Source organism: Spodoptera frugiperda, chromosome 18, assembly GCF_023101765.2.
Source record: "Spodoptera frugiperda isolate SF20-4 chromosome 18, AGI-APGP_CSIRO_Sfru_2.0, whole genome shotgun sequence".
In the NCBI taxonomy this organism is placed as follows: Eukaryota; Metazoa; Arthropoda; class Insecta; order Lepidoptera; family Noctuidae; genus Spodoptera; species Spodoptera frugiperda.
The window spans coordinates 232,844-251,202 of NC_064229.1; the positions used below are offsets into that span (position 1 = coordinate 232,844).

Below are 18,359 nucleotides of genomic sequence, written 5' to 3' on the forward strand. Positions count from 1 at the left end.
TGATGATGATATGTATAAAAATGTTTATAACTTTTTAACCTACTTCAAAAAACGGAGGTTCTCGGTTTGACTTGTGTGTATGTATTTATGTGCGCGGTTATCTCGCATTTGGCTGAACCGATTTTGTTGCAGTTTTCAGCATAGTATTTTTCAGACTTACAACAATATTTTAGGTATATTGCATGACTTTTAAAGTCAACTCCTTTTTCTTAGAAAAGTTGTTTTAACTTAACTTTATTTAGATAAAGTTTAATTGTTAACATTTACATAAACTTGTGGACATATTTTTAAAGAGTATACTCGTATACTCGTATATTTTGAAATTAAGGGAACGGATAAGTAAATTCTGTCTTCAGTGAATTCCGAAATAGGATTTAATGAAGAGGAAAAGAAAACAAATGTCGATAAAGAAAACAAATGATACAACAGCGTTATTGTCGGCAGCTAAGAAAGCCAAATAGACTTGTTTTCTTTGTATACGTTTCCTAGGACTTACTAAAATGTTTCACATTGGTACAGTCTCCATATTTAACTCATATGCAGGTAAGAAAATAAAGGTTGGCTCAATGAAAGACTAGCTATTGTTACACTACATTAACATATAAGTATGGTTTTATTTTTTTATTAAAATCTGGCCGCACGGTTGGTGCGGTGACCGGGCAACTGGCTGCTGTGCAACGTGTCGCGTATTCGATTTCTATATGGAACAACTATTTCTGTGATCCACAAATTGTAGTTTCGGGTGTGATGTTTATGAGAAATTGTATGTTTTTGAACGCATCCACGATATGAAAAAAGTCTAGTGCAAGCCACGATTTAAAAAAAATTAGGCCCTATCTTGCGTTACCATTGGTCGGGTTACTAGCCAAACAATTGTTACTATCTCTGTACTAAATCAACCGTTATTTTCATCTCTATAAACTAAGTATCAGTGCAGACTATATATAATAAGTCTGTTTAACTATATATTATATTGTTATTGAAAAAAAAAACTTTTAGCCCCACACTAGAATTTCTCCAGGGTCGTAAATGTGTTTACAAACATACAAGTTCACATGCAAATAACACCCAGACCAGAAACAACAATATGTGGATCACACAAAGAGTTGCTCCGTGCGGGAATCGAAACCGCTACACGTAGCACGGTAGTCAGTTGCCCAGCGTCGCACCAACCGTACAATCGAACATACTTATATATACATAGTACTAAATGCATGTACTAAGAACCATCCATTTACTCGAAATGAACACCAATAATGTGAATCAGACGGTCTTTGACGTGGCTATTTGACATTGATATCGGCATAGTATGTCTCTTTGATCGGAAACTCCTATATACCTGAGTATGTGGTCTATTTCTCGCAAAGCTCTTTATGTAAGGTGATATTTGTGTTACAGTGATATGTAGATTGCCTCGTTGATTGAGTGGTTACAAATGCGATTGTGCCAGGCAAGGGATTTTGGGTTCGATTCCCGTGTCGGGCAAAGTAAATGCTGGGTTTTTTTCGGCTTTTCGAAAAATTTCTCAGTATTAGCACGGAGTCTGGAATTGCGCCCAGTATAAGGCAACAGGCTTACCTCCTATTACGTGGGGCTAATAATATAAACGGTGAAAAGTAGGTGTACATTTTACAGTGGCAATACGTGCCATAATGTGCATCTCTGCCTACCTCTTCGGGGATAAAAGGCGTAACGATACAAAAAAAATGTACTTTCTAATTTTATTTAGACATTCCTGAGATACAGCGAATAAGATTTAATAAGTGATGGTAATCTATCCCACCTGCAGCTACTCGACCTATAAGCTCATCGGTAAATGAAAAAAAAAGGTGATAATATACCTACTTACATGTCACCCACACCACACCACAGATAGCTCAAAGACCCACTCTTCTTTATCGCCCCCATTACATCGAGTCGTGTCGCTTTATTTAACAGCGCTCCAAGCGGACGGTATTTGTACTTCGTAATGGCTGCGCTCTTTTGCCCATCAGTGGGAATGCTACACACAATGGTTGGTCATTCTGTGACGTTACAATGTAACTTGTAAAATGGAGAGATGACGCTTGATTTTGATGTAAATTTTCATTTGTGTCGTTGTTCTAAGTTGTTTTGTTTGAGGGTGTTATAGGTGATAGCGAAAGGGCGGCCACCAGGGTGTTTTTAGTGAGGTAAAAATCACACACTCCCTAGTCTTTAATCCCCAAAAAGCTAGGCGCCTTTTGAAGGCTTCCCCCGTCATCAAAAAAAAAGGCTAGCACAATCAAAATATTTGTTCCGCACAATCTGATGCAGCCGTTACGCCTAAAATGGACTGGGTTCATTTTTTAAACCTGTGTTGTGAAACGGTTACAAAAAGGTTGGTTGAAATTATGCAGATCTCTTTACGTTGCACGGATTTTTGAAATAAAAATAAAAAAGAGAACGTTCGTTCTGTTTTCAAATTCAAAACGTTAATCCGTTTTGTATTTTAAGTTCTTTGTTTGAAAATAATTTTTATTCGTTGCTAGTCGGTCGAGAGCAACTGTTTGTCTGTTGCATAAGGCGCAAAAAAAAATTGGTTTCGTGTAAATGGAGTAGAAAATAGCAAGCGTAAAGTTCTGTTTTTAGTCGTTATATAGTTATTCAATTTACATTACTCTGTTTTATTAAAAAATGGATTTCAATAGTGATTTACATACAAAAGAGTCGTCGTTGAATAATTCTTGGAAAATATGACGATATTGATACTTAATAAAATCGCTTCAAAGTATTTTGATTTAAAAGTTTTATGCCCTATTGCTAAAATGAACTTAAAATATTATTAAAATATTTATTCACTGAAATAGATCAGAAACAGATGTAGCTCGAGTAAAAACGGTTCATTGAGTTGCAAAGTATAAAGTCCAGTTTCTAGCAAAGGAATGGTTTATTAAGTATTTATTTTTTACTCTCCAGTTTACTGATGTAAAAATATTATTACTTATATTATACAAAAACGCAAATTTTTACAAAACTTTTTTTAGCGACCAGAGCAAAAAATTTTAGCGATCAATTCATCGCACAAACATTAACTGGTTATGAGTCTTTTGGATTTATTACTTGTCTCTGTCTCCTATGGGGTTGGACAGATATAATAGAACGCCAATTGTTGCTACTTTTACACACCTCTTTCACTTCATCAACAGTCATCAGTCTTTTCATGCATACTCGTCGATTAAGAGTACTTTTAACGTGGTTGAAATACCATAGGTTATTTATTTAATTACATTGACAACTTATTTTATCTGTCTTTACATTAATATTATTTTAGTTGTTTTGTTCTTTATATAGGCAGGTATGGATATATAGGTTTTAGTTTACAAATAATAGCTTTTGTATTTAGAATTAGACTTAAATTTTAGTGTTCGTTTATCGAATTTATCGCAACCGCTGAAGTGAACTACCAGATATATAGACATTCTATCAAAACTTTAGGACTCAATAAACTTCATGTTGATTTTCTAAATAAAACTTTATTTGGAAAAGACTCTGCTATAAAAATTCTATATGAAATGTGAAGTATAACACCCACACAGACAGCATAACTTGACCCCTATGAAGTACGTACTAGACGTATTGTCATCTCTTTCTAACTCCATCATTCACCCCTAAAGATCTCTCTCTCAGTCAATGAACCGCCTAACTTCAGAGAGGTCAAAATATGTTGGTCATTTTGCAAGTAACAATTTATTTCTTTAGGGAAATCGTAAGATGCAGAGAAAATCCTTATTTACTGTCCAATATAGTAAGAGCTTTGAGCATAATATCATATCGTAAAACCATCACGGATGGTTTTCCTTGAAAAGCATGTTATACAAACATTCTTTTAATCAATTTGTTTATGAGTGACTAAAACTTCCATATTTTATAGTCACGCCGGTCTTGCTACGATACGTAGAGAAAATGGAATTAAAATGCCGTGATCACAGTATTTGGCTTTTTCGGTCAAAAAGTTTCAAACTACTGATCTGGAAAACATTGAAGAAAACCCAAAATCAGTAGTGGACATCTTATGGCTGATATGATGATGATGATGAGTCAAAGACTTAGGTAAGTGTAGGAGACAATGCTTCGACACCAATGGGTCAACTTGACCGGAGTAAGGTTACCGCAGGCCTAAATACTTTCCCAATCCTCAAATTCCTAACCCCCAAAAGGCCGGCAAAGCACTTATAACGCCTTTGGTGTTTCGATTTGTTATGAACAGCGCCGACTGCTTACCATCAGGTGAACGGTCTGCTGGTTTACCGGCTGATAACATAAAAAAAGAAAAAACGTGATGAACTACATGAGTAATTGAACCCAGAACTCTCGTTATTAGGAATCGTACTTACATACAATAGAAAATTAATATTTCCATTTTTTTAATATAGTTACTTTATATCTAATTGCGATTTCAAAAGTCGTTCAATTATGTCACTGAAACACTCAAAGATAATTCTGTTAACAGCTGAAACTAAGTTTATTTAAGGAAGTTCTTATTTAATTAAATCTTCAGTTGGCCAGTTATCAAAACTTTGACAGAACCTTTTAATTGAGGTTATTAATGGGCAAGTGTTTGGTATATTATTTAAAGGATAATTACAGTTTTTATTAATTAAGTAAAGTTACATTGTTCTCAAATAACCGAATGAACGAAACAGTGTTATCAAGAATTTTACACCTATGGAGTTTTTTATTCGTTCTTCTTCATAGGAATCTACTTTGGAATAAGCAAATATTTAGCTTTACTAGAGGACTGACCGGCAGACAGACAATTTGAATATTTTAGTATTTGCTTTAAAGTTCAAAAGTGCTATTTGAGTTAAATAATTTTAATTGTTGCTAGATACTATTATAAAAACATATAAACACAAAATATTCTTAGGTAACCGTCACCAAAGCTTAAAACCTTTCAAACGCAACTTACCTTTAGATTTGTGTGTGTGTGTGTGTGTGTGTGTGTGTGTGTGTGTGTGTGTGTGTGTGGTGTGTGTGTGTGTGTGGGTGTGTGTGTGTGTGTGTGTGTGGGTGTGTGATGTGATGTAGCTATTGTTTTTAAACCAAATACTTTTAGGTCATCTTTTAAACTTGTAACAATGCGTTTGGTCAAAACTTTCATTAGAAAAAGACTATTAGTCTATTTATATATTACATGGCATATTTTGAGGTATTTTTTGGGACGTGGGTAAATTGTTTATTGATTAGAATATAACTATGCCTAAATAAGGACTCTAACAGCAGTACTCAGAGCCATTTAATGGTTACTTAACCCAGTCCTTAGATTTCAAAGGACTACGGAAACTATCTAAGGAAACAAATTTAATAAAAATATAAAAAATAGTTTAAGTAATCATTAAGTGTCTCTGAGTATGGCAGTAAATGTCAATGCTAATCCGTCACCACAAATGAAAAAACTGAGCTTATTTTAATTACTTATCTGCAATTTATCTTTTAACACCAAAAATTCTGCTGTCTCTGCCAATGTATCATATGGCTATCTCTTGACAAAAATAAAGCGAGCATCTACATCAAAAGGGCATACTTACCTGAAGTACGATTAGCTTGATCAGAGAGAGAGAGAGAGAGAGAGAGAGAGAGAGAGAGAGAGAGAGAGAGAAAGAGAGAGAGTAAGAAACTGCACAGACGAAGGACTTTTTCCAATTTACGATTGTTAGAAACACCTATTAAGAAATTGCATCTAAATGCATCATGCGCCACGTTTTTTAATACAGATACCTTTTAATCGATATCAAATGACACGTAAAGAGAATTTACAGTCGAGTGATCCACTTATCTCGATTCAATCAACAAAAAAGTCCTTAGTCTATTGTCGGTTTCCTTGGGTTCAATATTAGGAATTAAGTGTCAAAATCATACAGATCCCATCAAAAGTTTTAATACTGGTTCTAGGTACAAAATTTGAAAATCTTTCGATTTTCGCAAATACTTTTTTTTACTCAGAAATGAGAAAAATCCAAAAAACTTTATGTAAGATATAAGGAATTTAATCCAAATTACTTTCGACGACTAACGAGATCTACTTTTGACACTATAGGTGGTAAACTCAGGCCATTCTAAGCATATAATAAAAATATTCTTTTCAGATACTTACACATCCATCAACTTAATGATGAAGTAGGCAAGATCCTCAAAGCCAAGAGGTCCAGCTCTGACAAGCATGTAGAACTCATCTTGACAAGTCTGTTTTGGTTTGACAAAGTCGAAGGTGAATCCGCCAGTTGTGACCAAAGGAGTGCCAGTGCCTCCCAGAAACTTCGCGATTCTTGCGACTGAGGCTGTGGACAAAGAAATCATGTGTTAAGTTAATTATATAATGTATTAGCTTCTGTCAGCGGCTTTGCCTGCGTTTGCGTTGCATAAAAAGTTTCCTATCACCCAAGTCAGCTCATACCCTGTCTGTATACCAAACATCAAAATCCGTTTAATGACGGACAAACGTCCAAACAAACAAACTTTCACATTTATAAGTTCACCGTGATTGACGGACAAACACAAACTTTCACATTTATACATATAATAATAGTGAGATGAGGCTTCTTTCAGTTTCAGTTGAGAGTCTCATGATTTTGACCGCGAGTCTTTTTCGGTTATCCAAACTTCATGCATCACATTTACTCAATTACATTCATCGGTCAAAAATTTATTTATTATTTATTTATTTATTTATAAAATCTTCCTACACTCTCATGACAGGATTTTCCCTATTCGACAGTGAGGCTTAACCTAGGTAAATAATAAACTTAAGGAACTAAAAATAAATTATACAAAAAATAAGGAGAAAAAGAAACAAAACACAATCATAATGGAGAAACCCTTACTAACTACTAAATTACCTTACATAATAACATAATTATACTATAACAATAACAACAGTAACATACTACAACTAACCTAAAAATAACATAAAATAAACTAAGTACATAATAAGGAACTATTCACCATCGTAACTTAAAATAAACAATAATAGTTTTGTGAATTCACTCGAAGGAGCTGTAAATATGTCAATCTGATTGTGGAGCTTATTGATGGTACGAATTGACAAAAAATATATTCTTATCTAGAATTAAAAGATGAGATTGCTCGTTGTTGAACCTTGTAAACTAAGATATTATAATTTAAAAACCTACTCATTCCACTATTCAATAAATTTTATATTAAATGGGCAACTTTTTTAATATGTAGCATAAACATTGCAATAGCTAGACTGATATTTCGACCATTTATATGCTCGATATGACCCACACGATTGTGCAATTACATAGCTAATAGTCCAGCCATAAATTACAAAACATTGTTGCCCGCTTTTATACACATCTTTTTCATGGTACAAGCCGGTAAACGAGCAGACGGATCAGCTGATAGTAAGTAATAGCCGCCGCGCGCCGCCAGTGGACAACCGAAACACCAGAGCCGTTACAAGTGCGTTGCCGTCCTTTTGGGGGAAACGGGGATTGGGAAGGGGTAATTCAACCCCCAGTAACCTCACTCACACGACGAAACACAACGCAAGCGTTATTTCCAGTCGGTTTTCTACGACGCCGTGGTATCACTTTCGAGCCGACCCATTCGTGCCGAAGCATGGCTCCACACTTTTACAAATCACCCTATAATTAATTCCCAGAAATGTACTAAAACATGTGATAACATTGAGAAATACCTATACATAAGTTTGTTACAGCTCCCAATCGAATATCTATGAACTAAACAACATTATTCAAGGAATATAGGCTTTTCTTCGAATGTAAACAAAGATAGGTCTTACCAAATAGACACACAATATGTATTGTTATTTATAGAATAAACGAATACCTAATAATACTTGTATATTTATGATACAATTTATTTTTGTTGGTTCTGCTAATACATCTACGTATTATTTTTATACAGTTTTTATATTATGTGCACTCAATACATGTCATGTTAAAGTACATGTTAGTCTATTTTCTGTGAAAATATTCGAATATTTGATAAAACAATGACAACAGCTTGAATTCAAACCTATGACACCCAACTTTCTGTATCGTTCGCCAACTGTAGAATTCTACATATAGTACATAGTAAGAAATTTTGGAGGTCACCTTTTACCCATTGTAATAACTGATTCTATTGTTGTGTGTTGTACTCGTAAAAATATGGGTAATAACCAAATATTTTTACAATATACTGAAATAGAATAATTTCTATGTAACTCAAAAACTTTTTAAAATAAAACTAAGTTCAAAATGGCTTCTAGTTTCTTTTATAATTTTATTTATTTAGAAGCTGTATTTTTCACTTAAATGAAAAAAGACATATAAAACTTATCGTGTCAATTGGGAACGTTAGCTTTATAGGTAAAAGGTAGCTAATGACTGTATAATATAAAAAAACAAGAGAAAACTCAATTTTCTATATGTAAATCAATTCGTTTAATTGAACCCATAAGTAAGTGGCAGCAGAAATTGAAAATAAACGCAAAATTTAAATGCATCACGTTATATTGTAAGAGGCTTATGAATACTGGGTGGCATGGGCTGATTGGAGCCCCAGCTCATACGATTAAATATTAATTTTGAAATGAACCGTCGATGGTACAATTAATTTAATTATTTTTAAACTCAGTTGATTATTGCCTTCGATCTCAGTTTGCAAGTTATTTTACATGAACTTTTATTTTGGTATATTATTATTTTAACCGACTTAGGTTCTCAATTTACCCTGTATGTATGTATTTGGGCGATTATGTCACATTTGACTGAATCGATTTTGATGCGGTTTTCAGCGTAGCACTTTTCAGACTTAGGAAAAAGGTGTAGGGAATATTATTAATATCCTTTTTTTAAAAATATTTTTCCTTATAAGCACTATATGACGTAATCCATAAAAAAAATACTACTAAGTATTCAAAACTCGTAGGCTATAGTGACTGGACTGCTACTACCTTCTTCAACCTTAAAACTAACAAACAAAAAGCAAATAAACATATATCACACAATAGCTACATTTTCACAATTGACGAAAAAGAATCGTTGAAAACAGTAAAAATACTTTTAATATAAAACCATACACAGAAAAGACGTTAGCACACACTTACAACAATTGGCAAGGGACCAGGAAAAAGTATTTCGTAAAGGGTAAAGATTCAATATTTCTTTCTCCATATTTTCGCCTCAAAGGACCTTGAAGGTATGCATAACCAGTATAAACTGACTGTTGAAAATACGAAAACCACGTACCAAGCGAGACTATGATAAACTGGTTTTGTATAGCTCTATACGTACTTGTAGGCGTGTTATATGTATGTATAATAATAAAAACTGCTTCGTTGGCCGAGTGGTCGCAAGTGCGACTGCTGGACAAGGGGTCTCGGGTTTGATTTCCGGGCCGAGCAAAGTATTACTGGGCTTTTTTCAGTTATTTGAACATTTCTCAGTAGTAGTAGCACGGCGTCTGAAATTGTGCCCAGTATATGGCAATAGACTCACCCCCTATTACATGGTGTAATGTAGATGTACATTGTAAAGCCTCTGCCTACCCTTTCCGGGATAATAAAACGTGACGTTGCAATAATAATAAAATATATGAACAAAGGTCCTCTTTAAAAACTTCTTCAAGCGTTTCTGGCATAGTTCTCAACTTATATGAACATGCCTTTTCCACAAGCTTCCGTTTTCCTTCTTGACGTATAGCTGCATCAAAGGAGTATGGAAATAGCAGCGTTTAAAATGAGCTCTGAATAAAATATAATTCCTTAAAGAATGACGTGGACGTATATTATGCAAATCATACACATTTTTGGGTGTTAAGAAAAACCTATTAAAAATCGATTTCGGGGTTACTAGTAAAAAAAAAATTATCCCAATAACTATTAAGCAACCTGAGATTTACACACTTTTCTGAAAACCGCATCAAAATCAGTTCAGCCAATCGTGAGATAATCGCGCACAAAAACACATACAGGGCAAACAGAGAACCTAATTTTTTTGAAGACAAAAGAAAATGACAAAATGGTTTTCCAAGAAAAACTGAATAAGAAAATACATTATAGTATCAAAATGAAATATTTCTAGTAAGTAGAAGCATGTACGACGTAGTTGAACAATAATTTTTCATTATTTTGATAAAGTTATTTATAGTAAGAATGAAATTAATGTACTCGTAGCAAAAATTCATCCATGAATGTGGAAACTTTAATATCAGCATTTTTCGTTGTTTCTGCATATTTCGTTCACATATCACTTGTGTCATATTAAATACGAATGTTTTTATCTTCAAGGTATGGCAGGCCTATAAATATTCTCTTTCCTCCATCTGCGTTGCTATTCACTTGGAACAGTAAGCAATTCTATCTACATATTATATACATACATTTGTGGTTACGACAAAATGTGGGCAACTTTCAATACTAAATCACGGGTTTTTATCTCGAAGAAATTTTATTTGAATCCGAATGAGTACGAATTTTTTTATGGGATAAGTTGGCAAACGAGCAGGCGTATCACCGATATCGATAGTAAGCAGTCAGCACTGTTCATGGACACCCACAGCACCTAAGAAGTTACATGTGCGTTACTGGCCTTGAGGATTGGTGATTGGGGAGGGGAGGAATTAGACCTCTCAGTAATTCGCCTTTGAGAATATTGGTCACATTGTAATCGGCTCAAAGGACTAAATGAGATTTGTGAAATAGTTCTGATTTATATCGCATTCATTAAGAACTCAACATAGGTACTCAATAACACTCAAAGAGACTTCACAACCAGTAGCTAAAGACAATAAATATCGGCAGTATAAATTCATTGAATTTCACAGCTGAACAAGTTTGTGCTTGTCTTGTAAAAGTTGGTCGGTCGTAGTTCAGTCGAGTTCTTAGAAATAAGTTTATACATTGACATGTTTTCCAAGAAAATAACAAACGCTTGTCAGTTATTACAAAAGGTACCTGTGAGTTGTGTGGTTATGACACGCACACAATGGTTACCAATTACAAGTTTTCAACTACGATAGAATTCATGGCTAGATCAAAGTCTTCTTGTGTCGCGGAATGCTGCTCATGAATATGAGTTACTAGCATGGCTTGAAACTAGTCGAGTTCCTCGTCAAACAGTTACATGAGTTAGACGATAATATAATAATTAAAGTACATTTTACCTATTAGCGTACTAAATAGCGATATACTTTGTACCTCTGCTCATACCACCGAACAAAATAAAGTATACTTAGAAACTAGCTATATTTAGAAACCCATGGGGACTAAACACAAAACAAACTAAAACCCACCATCCCTATAAAATCTTAATAGCCTCTTATTCATCGCTATAAATCGCAAAACATTTTATGGTCTAATAAATCAATCGTTCTTTAAACCTGTGTACAAAGGGATCCCATAACCTTGGAAAAACTTTGAAGACTTGTTAAGGCAAGTGGAAAGGGAAGGAAACAATTAATAAATCGTCCTCAGGAACTTTTGGTGGCACATGCTACCAAATCCTTTTGGTACGACTTGTGAATCAAGATTTGTTGTGAGGCTTTAGAAGTAGCGGAGAAGTAGAATAAAGAGAATATTAAGAAGAATTAAGGAAGTTTCCTTTCTCTGAAAATCTTCCTGACAAACGATTGGTTGGTTTTAGCGATTTAGCGAATGCGGCAGTGACAATTAATTAGTCGTGAAAATCACTAAATTAAACCCAGAAAAAGCATCGGGACAGATGAAACTAAGAGCTTATAATTTTTTATTGCATCTACTATAATTATATAAAAGGATATCTAACTAAAGAAATAACACGCCACTTATAAATACCAGCTACTTTCAAAGCCCAACTACAACCGTTAGATATGCCATCCACCGGGATTTGCGAGCAGACTAATTCTCCAAAGACAGGATCTGTCGATAGCAAATGTAGACACATATAAACTGTATACGGATTGGTATATTTAGCCCTATTAAATATTAGCAGTCGTAAACCTCTGCTTCAAATGAAGCAATTTCCCCATCTGTTTAAATAAGATAGAAGTAACAACTTCTGTAAGCTTTCATCAATCCTCTGAGATTCTAGATAAATTTTAGGATTTTATGCGAGTTTGCTGAAATCATTTCGATGTTTAACGATTTTGTTTGACTGTCGATTGGTGGAAGTAGAATGGGATATTCATAAATTGATAGATGGAAGATGTATTTTGCAAGATCTTATAATAATAATCCTTTTAAAAATGATTTTATCTCTAACGAAAATTTATAAAAATCTATGATCATGTATCTACATTACTCTGTGAAGAATCATCTATGTTCAGTATAATAGAAATTCTTGGTTCGAATACAGGGCACAAAAAACTTATTTTACGTCGCAACCTATCAGTTTTTGGTACTTTTATAACATCTAAAATCGTGGTACGTTACCTTTTGAACACTTGTACGAAAAGACTTACATTTTTTTCCCGGATAGGACCAATTTGTGTGGGACATCGTCCGCTGACCAGGCTCTCTATTTACAAAAGATTTATCGCAAAAGTTTCCCAATTGCTCCCGATGTATGAAAATAACGACCTGAATCTTCACAAAAATTGATTGAGTGAATCGAATCGTCCAGGAATTGATTCGTGAGCTTTTATCGGTGTTATTCGTTTTTGATCCTATGGTACGCGAGATTCTGGTCCTTAAGAGCGTCATGACATGTGTTGATGGTCCTAATAAAGACGCCTGATTTTCCCGTATACTGACAGATTGATTGAATATTGTATATGAAAGTAAGTGCTTAGTATCTATTTGTATTTACGTAAGTATATAGGTTAGCATAATAACTTAATTGAGAATGATGATATAAGTAATTATGCATTTACATTCATTTACTTGATCTTCTTTGACAATTCTTAAACCTGTAGGAAAGTCCTCAAAATTTTCATATAAAAATTTTGAATGAGCGCAGCCACAAACCTACTATTAGTTTAGCTAAGTCTAATCAACGATCACCAATCAGATCATTTCTAATTATCACTAATGCGTCGTTAATACTGCTAATGCCACTAATAAATATGAACAGAATCATTTGTTACAATAACGATGTTAGCTTTTAGGGCTATTTATTAGCTTGTCCCATAATCTTTATATACGTATATTGGAAATTAGATTCATATAATGTTCGGGTGATTTGATTAAGAAAATAATTTTATAAAAATAATCATCACACAAAATAAACTACTTCTACACACTAGATGACGGGGTATGAAAATTAAAAATCTATTAAGTCCGTCAGTTAGGTAATGAGAAAATATTAGACACGCATTTTTGTCATATAAGATTGCTTGAATAAAACAAATAAAATCTTGGAAGAGAGACCAAATAGGTACGTCATTTCTACGTATAAAACGTGCCTAAAAGTAACATCACGTGTTATTTTAAAAATAGTTATCTAGCCTATTAATATACGGATACTTAACACGGAACCATAACTTTGGACATCAGGAAATGTTCCATGAAGACTAACAGCATAACCATCCTTAATATCGAATTAACAGTTGAACTTTACTGCTTAAGGACCAAAACTACAAGTCACTTTTGTAACTGTTAAGACATATAGGTTAAGTTACTAACTAACTATCGCATCAAAGTTTTGGGAAATTGGGTTCAAATTACGCTTTGTAAATTTTTGGAGATACGAATAATGATACAGGTTTAATATGGCATTATGCCCGGTATCCGTGAAGATAAGCAAATAAGTGTAATTGTATTATGAAAACAGTTTTAATTACATTGTAAGTTCTTAAATATAAACGCAAACTTTTTACTATTGAAACAAATTACATAAAGTCAAAGTCAAATCATTTATTCCAAATAATTAAGAAATAGATAATTTTCCGTCATTGAAGGTTCTCGTTCAAAAGTGTAGTTTTGCATGGAGAAGAACGAGCAAGAAACTCATTTCTTGCTTTAAAAATAATTATTATTATATTTACAATTTCTCTGATACATTTTTCCATGAAAAACATAAGTTTGGTCCTTCAGTACACTTAAAACGATATTAAAATTTAAAGTACCAAAAATTTTCCCGCAAAGCATTTAAATCTACCAATCTTCGTTGTCCCTTTTAACAAAACAAACCCATTATTTTATATTGACTGTTTATATTTATATCAAAGGCTTAATCTAAAGGCCTACCATTATTGTAAAATACTGTTGTAACAATTATAATGGCGACGGTTCGATGGGCCGTCACGTTCGCGTAAATAAATCGCAACCCTGTATATAGTTTGTTTTGTTCATTTGGTCTTACCTACTTTTCTTTTGGAATGCCCAGGTGCTTTCGACAAAGATTTTTTGTCATTTATCAAATCTTACTTATTTTTAGAAGGTGGTCTAATATATAGATCTATATAATTTTTTGCCAATCCAGAATGCAAACCTTGGAGCTGCGAACTACCTAGCGGGTCTACTGGGTCTCCGGCTTTAAAAAGGAGTAGAAACGGGGTGGTTTTAGACAGTAAGAGTCTGACACTCCCTATCGCTTTGCCTAAGGCGAGAGAAGTCATTGGATGATTTTACCACCCTCAAAAAAACCCCTGTTTTAATAATAAAAATACTATTATCCATTGTTCTCTTGTTATTCCAAGCTTTTATCTAGTTCTTTCTAAACTTCAATAGCGGTCACGCGGATCTTGTCTTTCGATTTTTCTTCAAACGAAGCTTCAATTGAACAAAACTATTTTTAACCGACTTCAAAAAAAAAGGAGGAGGTTCTCAATTCGACCGTATTTTTTTTTTTATGTATGTTAATCGATATCTCCGGCAGTTATAGACCGATTTGAGAAATTCTTTTTGTGTTTGAAAGAGTACGATGTCAGTGTGGTCCCATATAATTTTTTTTAAAGTCTGACCATAAATGTGGAAGATAATCCAGGGAACTCCTCAAAAATGAACAGAATGTGCTCTGCGTTTGAGTTTAAGTGATGTATATTAGCTAATCTTTCTGAGTAATCATACAATTCAGGACAGATAGTAGCATATCTGGTATAGAATGATGGGTAGCTTGATGTGCTGTCTGATTTACATGTGTATGTAGGTACCTAATCTGTTCGTGTTTGACAAATGCATATCTCTGGCAGTTATAGTCCGATTTGAGAAATTCTTTTTGTATTTGAAAGAGTACGATGGCAGTGTGGTTCCATATAATTGTTTTCAAAGTCTGACCATAAATGTGGAAGATAATCCAGGGAACTCCTTAAAAATGAGCAGAATGAGCTCTGCGTTTATGTTGAAGTGATGCATATTAGCTTATCTTTCTCAGTAGCCATAAAATTCAGGACAGATAGTAGCATATCTGGTATAGAATGATGGGTAGCTTGATGTGCTGTCTGAGTTACATGACTGTATATGTAGGTATCTACCTAATCTGTTTGTGTGTTTGACCACTAACTATGTATGTGGCTTATGAACAGGTTACTGTTAGCTGTCGGCTCAGCAGATCATAAGTAAGGGTATCAGGTTCAATATACATTTTAAAATAATGTAATTATGCGTCAATATGGATAGATATTAATATTATTCATTTAAACGGCGCTGTCTCATATGAGCAGCGCGTTTAGTCGACCCATACTCAAATAAGTTATTCACTAAAAATCAAGAAATAAAAAACAATTTTAACAAAAAAAAACCGACTTCAAAAAATAAATATTCCAAAACAAATTAATATGCACTAAAAAGTAAAAGAAATAATTGCATATTTTTCAACAACTTAATAGATCAACTAACTTTACTAACTCATCACACACATTATAATGTAAGTAGGTACAATTATTGTTATTTTTGGAGTCGGTGTCAGCCTAGGAAACGCCAACAACTAGCACAGCACGGGCACGGCACGGGCGGAGTGGTGGTTGAGTACCTACTTACAACTGGTGTAAAACTGTAATGTTTTGTTGTGATAATAGGTAAATAACAAACCTATCTTAGTTGGCTGACACCGACTCCAGAAATAACAATAATTGTACCTACTTACATTATAATGTGTGTGATGAGTTAGTAAAGTTAGTTGATCTATTAAGTTGTTGAAAAATATGCAATTATTTCTTTTACTTTTTAGTGCATATTAATTTGTTTTGGAATATTTATTTTTTGAAGTCGGTTTTTTTTTGTTAAAATTGTATTGCTGACATTTCAATTACGGAACTCTTAGAAGCAAGGCACTTGTGACTAACCCAAGACTTTCCTAACAATACGAAATTTTTCTGTACATTTCTCAATACTTTATGGAGAGAAAAAGGTAGATAATGTATAATTACTAGCATATGATATTTTTTTTCTCTGGATTTTGGGTAATTTTGACATTGAAAATTACGCTTATGGACCCTTGGCTAACGTCACGCCTTTTATCCGCGAAGGGGTAGGCAAAGATGCACATTACGGCCCGTAATGCCGCTACACAATTTACACTCACTTTTCGCCATTTTTTGTATTATAAGTCCTATGTAATACGGTACCTATTGCCATATACTGGACATGACTCGAGACTCCCTGCTTCTAGTGAGAGTGAGTGAGAACTTTTCGAAAAACCGTAAAAAGCCCAGTAATACTTTGCCCGAACCGGGAATCGAACCCGAGACCTCCAGTCCGGCAGTTTCTGTTCCTGATACACAGTGCGAGTGTAAACATAATGAACAATGGTTATATTATATTACGTACGAAATACAAACTTAGCTTACGTTACAACATCTTTAGTATACGCTATGCCGTAACAATCTTTTATAACATAAGAAAGGAGTAGCCAAATTCTTACAAGCGTCTATCATGAAACTTATAAAATTCTTATGTTAACTCAAACAACACGAGCTAAACCGTTAAGTCTTACAGAATGAAATTTGGTACGAGAAAGGTGGGTGAAACATTCTGGAATTTTCCACGGACAAAACAAATTATATACAGCACTGTGATGGATATTTCTGTAAACAAAACAGCTTGTTGATGTAAAATGAAAGTAACTTGTTGTTAAGTAAATAACTTCAATTCAATTTCAATATTCCTTCATTCTGTCTGTCTTGTTGGTCGATGTTTATTAAGTTTGACTGCCGTTTGAACGGTTTTCAGTTTTATTTCTGGGGATGAGCAGGTTTTATTGGATTTCTATATTTTCATAGATTTTATAGTTGTTAAAAAGTAATTTTTGTATCCCAATTTCAATATAAACATGAAGCAAGTAGAAAGAGGACATGCCATAATGTGATGGTACACTATGACAAATAAATGCACTTTACTCAATTATAATTATTATAAGTAAAAAGGTGTAGATATGTTATAAGCGCTCAGAAAGTGCCACATTAAGATGTAGACAATTGGCAACGTGTTTGTTATTTGGGACTGCATGTTTGAAAATAGGATGTGGTTCGTAACGTCTCGCATCTCCTGTAAACTGTTACGCATTGGTTAAAGGGGAGGCCAGTTATGACATCTACTCTTTGTATTTGATTCATTGATATAATTCTGAAACCTCTTTCAATCTGTTTTACCAAACAACCATTTTTTTTTCCTTTAAATAATTGTTTCTAATCCATATAGTCTTTAACATTCAAAAATATATCCTAGTCTAATTACAAATAAGATCAAAATACGATACATCACTCTGATGGCCGGATCGTCAAGTAAATAAGTCCTTGTCGGAAACAAGGCCACGAGGGGTTTATTGCTCATTTACATTTAATTTTTATTATGTACCGACGTGCTACCGAATGTAGGGAGACTATGAATTAAGATTACGGCCATCTTTAATTACTATACTTACTTGTGCTTGTTACCCGTGGCTCTTTTTTGAGAGGAAAATGAGAATATTATTTAATTTCGTTTCATTTTCGTAATGGAGTTTAATTTGTCGAGAAATAATTAAGTATGCTTAATTTTCCATTGTTTTTGTTCTGGTTGGATGTTATATGAGAATTATCTTTTTCTTTACACGAGCCATATTCAGAAATCGAATCGGGTCTGGATGTCATGTGCATGTGAAATTGTATGTTTGTAAACGCACCTACAACACAGGAGAAAATCCTAATGTGGGGCAACGTTTTTAAAACAAAGAAAGAAAAAGAAGAAAGAATAAAATGTTTGATTTTCCAAGTTGCACTTACAAATTCTGGATCTATAAGATACTTTTACATGCTGCTCATGATGAAGAATCCCTCTGGGACTCAAAACTAATAGAGTTTTTCTCCGTTAATTAACTTGAGTAAACCGTGATATTTAGTTAATTCAAAATGTACCTTCACAAGTTTTTACCGAATATAATAATTATAAGTGAATGGAAGAAAACGCAAATATTAATAAAGTATATACTAACTTACATAGTTTCTAAATAATCACAAACATTAATTATTAACTT

General features: G+C 33.7%; 1 protein-coding gene across 1 annotated transcript in view; it reads right to left on the reverse strand.

Annotated features, from left to right (window-relative positions):
- The window catches only part of LOC126911719 (uncharacterized), a 140,810-nt gene that overhangs the window by 13,348 nt on the left and 109,103 nt on the right, over positions 1-18,359 (reverse strand). The window contains exon 4 of the mRNA XM_050700376.1: positions 6,116-6,299. Coding sequence (XP_050556333.1) covers positions 6,116-6,299 — 184 coding nt within the window. The remainder of the gene's footprint in view (positions 1-6,115; positions 6,300-18,359) is intronic.